At 35.0% G+C, this 9,051-nt stretch overlaps 1 protein-coding gene across 1 annotated transcript; it reads left to right on the forward strand.

The window, feature by feature from the left end:
- The first annotated feature begins 213 nt into the window (after positions 1–213).
- Positions 214–600, forward strand: LOC116570396 (60S ribosomal protein L39-like). The gene has a single exon (XM_032307439.1). The coding sequence runs from the start codon at positions 248–250 to the stop codon at positions 401–403; it is 156 nt and encodes a 51-aa protein (XP_032163330.1). The 5' UTR covers positions 214–247; the 3' UTR covers positions 404–600.
- The last annotated feature ends 8,451 nt before the right edge of the window (positions 601–9,051 follow it).

Below are 9,051 nucleotides of genomic sequence, written 5' to 3' on the forward strand. Positions count from 1 at the left end.
AACAAAAAGCAATTTGCTTTAACACAGTTAAATTCTTAATAAAATTCTTTGGTTTAGATTTAATTTGGCTTGCTATTAAAGATAGTTGGAACTGAAAAACAGCTTGAAATTGTTTTTATTAATGGTATATACAGATTGTCCTTATATTAAATTTGGATCATGTTGGTGTCCTTTCAGTATATAACAATAAAAAATAAACACCATTAAGGCCGCCATCCTGCTGTGTGCTGCGGGCTGTTAATTGACCATGTCTTCTCACAAGACTTTCAGGATCAAGCGATTCCTGGCCAAGAAACAAAGGCAGAATCGTGCCATTCCCCAGTGGATTCGGATGAAAACTGGTAATAAAATCAGGTACAACTCCAAGAGGAGGCACTGGAGGAGAACCAAGCTGGGTCTCTAAGGCGTCCCACATCACGCGATGACACACCTAATTGGCACCAATTAAGCTACTTAAGGATCATGTGTTCTATTCCATCACCCTGTAAACACCTTTCTGCCTGGCCAATAGATACCATTTATCAGCGAAAGATTTTTCTGTTACTATAGCTCTGCACCAGTGGGTTGGTTTGGTAATAAACGTGAGGCCTTTGAGCTGTAAAAAAAAAAAAACAAAAAACAAAAAAACACAACATTAAATACATTTTCCAATTTATTAAAAGCTTTAATGATAGGCATATCATTGAATAAGAGTCATAATTTTATAACTTCTTACATTTTCTAATAAAAGTGATTGGAATAGAACATTTTCCCACCAGCAAAATGAACAAATATAAAGAATGATTTAATGGTAGTTAGAAAGCTGTCTGATTCATGGCAAATTATCTAAGTACATAGGACATTGGCTTCAACTAGAATTTTTTTGTCCTATTGATCAGTAGGTATTTGTGAAATGACCCAAAACATATGTAGTAACACACTGCAAAAAATTAATCATCTTTTGGTTAAAAATGGCAATAACTACTTATTAAGAAAGTAGAACTGAGATACAGAAAACATCCAAAATTTTAATAAACAGGTTAAGAATGGGTTAAAGATTCTGATAACCAGGTTGTAAATCCTAACATTTGCCAACTTGCCTTATTTCCTCTACATGCCATATTCATTTAAATAAGTTTATGAGATTAAAAAAGCCTTTATTTATTAATTTTTAAGATTTTATTTATTTGACAGGGAGAGATACAGCGAGGGAGGGAACACAAGCAAGGGAAGTGTGAGAGGGAGAAGCAGACTCCCCACTGAGTAAGGAGCACGATGTGGGGCTCGATCCCAGGACCTCAGGATCATGACTTGAACCAAAGGCAACTGCTTAATGACTGAGCCACCCAGGTATCCCTGAAAAAAAAAAAAAGTCTTTTATTTTAATTGACTAATCTTATATGATGAAATAGTAACATTTGTCAAATACTGTTATATATTTATATCTGTGCTGGGGAAACCTTACCTGACTCTCATCAATAATGTTTGGCTATTCAGTGAACAGAAAGAAAAATTGCCTTTCTAGTGTGCATTCTAAATTCTGATGGATTTTTGTAACATATAAATATATTAATTTATAAAATCAGTATGCAACCAAAACTCTCAAGTAGCTCAGCAAGTTTAAAAAATACGATTTCACATTCATTATTTTTACTTAATTTACTGACAGTCTCTCTGTTTTCAAGGATCACCATGTATCATACATAGAGATGATAATTCTAATAATCTAGAACTCCACTTGCTTCAAGTTACTTTTTGCACCTTTTTAAGTCTAAGTTTTACGAATATGACTTGGGCTTTTTCACTATCATTAAACTGCAACCTTTTTATAACCAGTTTCAAACACTGCATTTTCAAATACCACCCTGGGCATTTCCAGGTCATAATCTCTTGATTTCCCAACTCTAACACTACCCCCAACATCCATGCACATTGACCCTTGATTTCAACCACTTTTCATTGTCTTCCACCCAATCATGTCTTCAGCTCTCTCCTTCCTCACTTGGAATTTCATGATCAAGCATTTATCATTCTTTGGCGTTCATAATAACACAAACCCCTTGTTTCTCAATCATGTAACTTTATGTTCTTAAAAAAGTTATGCCCCAGTCTGCATAACTGCAACTGAATGTAAAACTTATGTTACATACTCACAACTCTGCTAACCAGTCCATGCTAAATTCGTGATTTGCATAGCACAAGTGTGTCCACAATGCATCATTACATATTTCCCTTTTCTAAGTACTCTCTGATTCTTCTGCTAAAATACTACATACTTTCTCCTTTCTCCTCAAACTTACACTATATATTGTAATCTCCTGTTCTTAGATGTTGGCCTTATTTCCTCTCTTACCCATGAACTAAAAGTAATGAGAAGGGAACCTGTTCAGGTTTTAACATCATACCCACCTACCAGCTTCACTATGCCTACCTACTGCCTTCAGTTTTGCTATTGTGGAAAAATACTCACTGCCTTAGCGAGGGACAACCCTAATCTTATTCAAAAGAGCTTACTTATATCCCCTGACAACTCAAGCATATTGCTGCTTCTTTCTCTTTCATGTGTCATTGATTTTCCTTCTACAATGAAATATTCCCCAAAGTATATAATTCTATCCCATTAAAACAGAAAAAGGAAAACCCAGTCTTGATTCTTCATCTCTCTAGAGCCACCACAAGAATTATTATCTATTTCAAAAAGAGTAATGAAGGATTGGTAAACAAGTACAGATCATTCCGTACAGTAATAGCAGATAAAAAGAATAGCCACTACTCCTAGGTCTGAGATAAACCACTCAGTGAAAATTACCCCCAACTCCTGGGCTGAGATCTAGACCTTGCTGGACAGGAGAATATGGTTCATCAGATGGTGAAATTGCTGAGGTTAAAGTGAAAGAGAGGGGGAGCGCCTGGGTGGCTCAATTGGTTAAGCGTCTGCCTTCAGCCCAGGTCATGATCTCAGGGTCCTGGGATCAAGCCCCACATTGGTCTTCCTGCTCAGCAGAGAGCCTGCTTCTCCCTCTCCTTCTGCCTGCTGCTCTGCCTACTGCTGCTCTCTATCTCTCTGTCAAATAAATAAACAATCTTTTTTTTTTAAAGATTTTATTTATTTATTTGACAGAGAGAAATCACAGAGGCTGAGAGGCAGGCCAAGAGAAAGAGGGGTTAGCAGGCTCCCTGCTGAGCAGAGAGACTGACGTGGGGTTCGATCCCAGGATCCTGAAATCATGACCTGAGCTGAAGGCAGAGGCTTAACCCACTGAGCCACCCAGGCGTCCCTAAATAAATAATCTTTAAAAAAAAAAAAACCCAAAAAACCAAAAAACCCTCTCTAAAAAAAGTTGGTTAAAATGAAAGAGAGGGAAAGATAAAATAACAATAAATTTCAAATTCCTCAAAATTGCCATTGAGAATAGCAATTAATTGTACAGATCTCTTTTGTGATACAGCATTTCTTATTATGGCAAACTAGTGTTAAAGCAACTATGCAGCACTGTTTGATGATGTCAGCTTGAGTTTCTTTGTTTATTGAATTGGCCATTAATTTTTTTTTTAGATTTTTTTTTTTTAACGTATTTATCTGACAGACAGAGATCACAAGCAGGCAGAGAAAGAGGAGGAAGTAGGCTTCCCGCTGAGCAGAGAGCCTGATGTGAGGCTCATTCCCAGGACCCTGGGATCATGACCTGAGCCGAAGGCAGAGGCTTTAACCCACTGAGCCACCCAGCCACCTCTTGGCCATTAATTTTAATAAGATTAGTTGTTTTATAAATTAGTTCAATTGGTTCACAGTATAAATTATCAGTGTATTCTTTCAAAGACTGTCTAAACTTGCCTACTATTTTTGTTAGTTTTTGTGAGTTTGTGATTGTTTGTTCATTTCTGAGGGAAAAATCAAGCATATCAGGTAACTGGCAAAAATCTAGCAGAAGAAAAAAAGCATTATATCAATACAAATAAATATCTGTGTATCATTATGTAGAAAATTTATGCATTTGTATATATATACACACATGCATATATATGTCTATATGAGATGTATATATGTAAATATTTATGTTTATATAGAAAAATCCTACTTTTATAGAATTCACACTTTTGAAAATACACAGAATTTTTTTATTAATTATTTTTATTAACATATAATGTATTTTTTGCCGCAGGGGTACAGGTCTGTGAGTGGTCAGGCTTACACATTTTATAGCACTCACCATAGCCCATACCTTCCCCAGTGTCCATAACCCAACCACCCTCTTCCTCACCCCCCTCCCCCCAGCAACCCTCAGTTTGTTTTGTGAGATTAAGAGTCTCTTATGGTTTGTCTCCCTCCTGATCCCATCTTGTTTCACTTCTTTCCTTCCCTACCCCCCAAGCCCCCCCCACAAATATTTACATCTTAACTTTTACATTCAGTTCCTACCAACAAAAATGCTATGTATAAATACATAATATAAAAAAGGAATCTAACATACAAAATATAGCATCTGAGTGACACAGGATCGCATAGTGGTATGGTTCATTTTAGTTCTAGGGTTGAAAAATAAAGGTGTTTCTTGTAAAGCCATTTGCAAAATAATCATAATAAATAAGTATCCAGTTTTAAGGGCTAAATCAATTTTTAAACTGTGAAGATATTTACAAAAATAGGTAATACTAAAGTTACATACTATGAAAATAAAACCTCCCTAAATAATCAAGTTTGTGTACTTTTAAGATGCTTGGTCAGCGTGATAGCTAATAATTGAAATAGAAAAACACATACATATATATGATATTTCTTTATTTATATAGCATATGATATAGTATATATTTTGGATAAAGTTTCTATAAGTATGTTAAGTGTCTATGCATATTTAGGTGATTTATGTCTAAAAAACATTATGTTTTTTAGAACGGGCCATATATATAAAATTTTTAACCATGGAATGTCTTTTGAAAGCAAAAGCCTAAAATCCAGCTTAAAAACATCTATGTTTATATAAGATTATTAAATTTAATCAATAAATATCAAAAACAAGGAAAAGTGCTATGCCAAAAATGTAACAGATTAAAAAGTATATTTTAAAATATTTTAAGGTGAAATTCTAAAAAAATCATTATGTATTCATTATGTAGGGAACAAAAGATATATTCTAAAGACTTGTTATTGTGGATTTTTATTCCCCCCAAATTCACGATAAACCCTTGTATTTTCCTCCAGTTATGCTTATAATTTTCTATAGTTGCCCAAATTCTCACCAAATTTTGTCCCAAAAAACAAAGACTCTTCAATGTTATCTTTTAAAGGAAATGGAAAGGTTGCACAGTTCAAATCCCAAATACTCAGGTTCTATCTCTTGCTTTAGGGAAATCCCTTCATCTTTCTGAAATTTATTTTTCTGAGCCATCAGAAGAGTATACATAATGATATATCTTTTGTAGAGCTTTATAAAGGTCGTATATGTAAGGCATTTGTTGCATGACAAACACTTGGTTGTACCTATTATTAAAGTTATTTTTTGTATGTTACATTAACACACAAGGAGAACATACTTTATTTCAGACTTCATATGCAACAGCTTGCAGTTATTCTTATTCAGAATTCTGGACTAATGAAATATACTTCTTAGAGTCTGTCTTGCTTTAAAACAGTGAAGAGGCGGCACCTGGGTGGCTCAGTTGGTTAAGCCACTGCCTCTGGCTCAGGTCATGATCCTGGAGTCCTGGGATTAAGTCCCACATCAGGCTCCAGTTCCAAAAGGAGTTTGCTTCTCCCTCAGACCTTCTCCCCTCTCATGCTCTCTCTCACTCTCTCTCTGAAATAAATAAATAAAATCTTTAAAAAATAAAAAAATAAAACAGTGAAGAGGGGTGCCTGGGTGGATCAGTCGTTTAGGCATCTGTGTTCGGCTCAGGTCATGATCCTGGAGTCCTGGGGTTGAGCCCCACATCAGGCTCCGTGCTTGGCGGGGAGCCTGCTTCTCCCTCTCCCTCTGCCTGCTGCTCTCCCTGCTTGTGCTCTCTCTCTCTCTCATTCTGTCAAATAATAAAATAAAATAAAATAAAACAAAACAGGAAAGTAGAATCAAGATAGTTAGTAAATTTTCCAGTTCTTCAATCAATAAGGTAATTAATCAATTCAAAATGTTACTGTAGTGCTTATTAAAAGCAAGTTCGAAACCTAATCTATGCTAGTGACTATTACTAACAGAACGTCTTGAGTGATATCCAGGAGTTTATCTGTTATCCCAGAAAATGAATACATACTTTTGCAATTTGTAGCAATACTTTTGTGACATACAATTTGTTTATATCAATAGGATGATAGCATTAGCCAGATTAAACAATCAAGTTTAGATATTTCATACTCTTAAGTATCTTAGCTATTTACACACAAAGTAAAACATGCATACTATCAATAGCTGATATTTACAGAATGCTTCATATGTATCATGTCGTGTTCTAAATTCTTCACCTAGATACAGGTGTATATACTTTTCACCATAACTCCATGAGCTGTTTATATTAGCATGTTGTTGTATAGGAGAAAAAATAGGTCAAAGAGTTTAAAAGAAGAGTCAAAGTTCACATAGCTAGGAAGAGGCATATACAGTCTCATATCAGAGGCTGTACTCTTAACCCCACCCATCACTGCCTCTTATACAAGCAAAATGCTAACTCCTCATAAAGATCATATAGTAGTTTTCTTCTTCTTTTTCCTTCTCTCCTTTCTCTTTAAAAGAAAATATTTAATCCCTCAGGCTTTCACTTTAAAGTAATGTCTACTAGATTGGCATTCAAATATTCTTGTTCAATTCAATTTTAATTGAAAACACAGATATAGCTGTGAAATTAAGTAGATCATTAATGAATGTATTTGAAAAACAATTTGAGAAACCTGTTTTTTATCTAGTAACTATCCATGATAATGTCCTTCACTCTCTGTATGTTGGATTAGGGAGCAAAATCTAACAAGCAGAAAAATAGAATGGGTTTTGTTTTTTTTTTTTTAAGACTTTGTTTATTTACTACAGAGTGAACATGCATGGGCAGGGGGAGGGACAGAGAGGGAAGCAGACCCCCCCCACTGAGGTGGGAGCTGGATGTGGGCTTGATCCCAGGACCCTGGAATCATGACCTTAGTTGAAGGCAGGTACTTAACTGATTGAGCCACCCTGCATCCCAAAAGACCGGATTCTTTTAAAAATTACCCGCAAATTGTAATTTTAAGACTTAATTCTTTGAATTTGAAAGGAATTTATGGAGATAGTTGTAAGATAAACACTCTGTCTCACCTCAATATTGTAAATACATAAAGTATTACCTTCTGAGTGAGGGTTAATAAATCTATGGAATTAACTAACAAATTGTCAGAAAATAAAAACTATTTGTTTATATAAGCAGATTCTAACCACAAAACATCTTATAATATGTTCTTGTTACTATGTTCACCACAAATAGACACATTAAATGTCAACCATCAGCTGAAATATAAATTGTATATCCAGTTGTTTCAGAAGACTTAAACTATAATTTTGTTATTCATCATTTTTCTTTTCATTGTAATAAGTTATAAAAAAATATGGCCCAAGTAAGAAAACAAGTGTAAGGCAGGACCCACAACCCTAGAGAAAATGATGGAGTACTAGTGATAGAAATTTGTTCTGTAGGGATACTGATTTGACAACTCTGCAGAAGAAATTATTGCTTCAATATTTATATCTCTATTTCTCTGTGTCTAATTTAATGACTCATTTAACATGCTTGTAATTCCTGAGATAATATTAGAAATCTGTTTCATAATTATGCCTGGGTTCTTACATGGTATTTAAATTCTAGGCCATTCTAGGCCATTATATACTGATCTACAGAGGTTTTAATTTGAAACTTAACTCTTTATTGACTAAAATTAACTAATGATGAATGTATTTTTATTGTATTTAAAATATATACTAGAATATTTGCTCATTTGGTCAGTGTATAATGTTGCCAGAAATGAACTCTGTGTCGTAGAAATGAAATGGTGATAAAAATATCAATAAACTTTAGAAACAGAATTGCCTTTGAAAGCAATCCTTGTCTAGAACACACTTTAATAGATAGGTACATTTTAGGATCTTCTTTGGATACATATGTACTTTGTTGATCTAAAGCATCTGAACTAGCCTTATGTCCTTGACCCAGAATTCACTTAAAAAGTAGTCTTAGATGTACTGATACCATCCACATTGTATCTGTACTTTGGAAGGCAAGAGTCAATTAATGCCTCCCCATTACTCTAAGAAGTGCTAGGTTTGGCAACAGTGTTACTTATGCCAAAGAAAAAAATACAAAAAGAAAAAATGATATTTCATTTCATCCAATATTGCTACAAAATATTTTTAAAATTATAATTACATCATCTACAGAATATTTTTAAAATTATGGTTTTGGGTACCTGGGTGGCTCAGTGGGTTAAAGCCTCTGCCTTCAGCTCAGGTCATGATCCCAAGGTCTTCAGATAGAGCCCTGCATCAGGCTCTCTGCTCGGGAACCTGCTTTCCCCTCTCTCTCTGCCTCTCTGCCTACTTGTGGTCTCTGTCTGTCAAATACATAAATAAAATCTTTAAAAATAAAATAAAATAAAATTATGGTTTTACTCAAAATTTATGTTCAAATTGTTTTTCAGAAAATCAACTTCACAGTCCTCTAGGTGCTGCCTTTGAAGTTAAAAATGTTCACCCTAAAAGAACTGCTTTAGAATGGTCCTCAGACACCAGTCTACAATAGTATTCGACAATAAGGAGTTTACATAAATCTACATTAAACTTTTTTTTTTTAAAGATTTTATTTATTTATCAGAGAGAGAGAGGGGAGAGAGTGAGCACAGGCAGACAGAATGGCAGGCAGAGGCAGAGGGAGAAGCAGGCTCCCCGCCGAGCAAGGAGCCCAATGTGGGACTCCATCCCAGGATGCTGGGATCATGACCTGAGCTGAAGGCAGCTGCTTAACCAACTGAGCCACCCAGGCATCCCTACATTAAACTTTTTAGCACAGCCTATTTCCATATATCTGCATATATTTCTGTCTGTTTCATCAGAAAAATTAAGTCTG

The sequence above is a fragment of the Mustela erminea genome, chromosome 12, assembly GCF_009829155.1.
Source record: "Mustela erminea isolate mMusErm1 chromosome 12, mMusErm1.Pri, whole genome shotgun sequence".
NCBI lineage: Eukaryota > Metazoa > Chordata > Mammalia > Carnivora > Mustelidae > Mustela > Mustela erminea.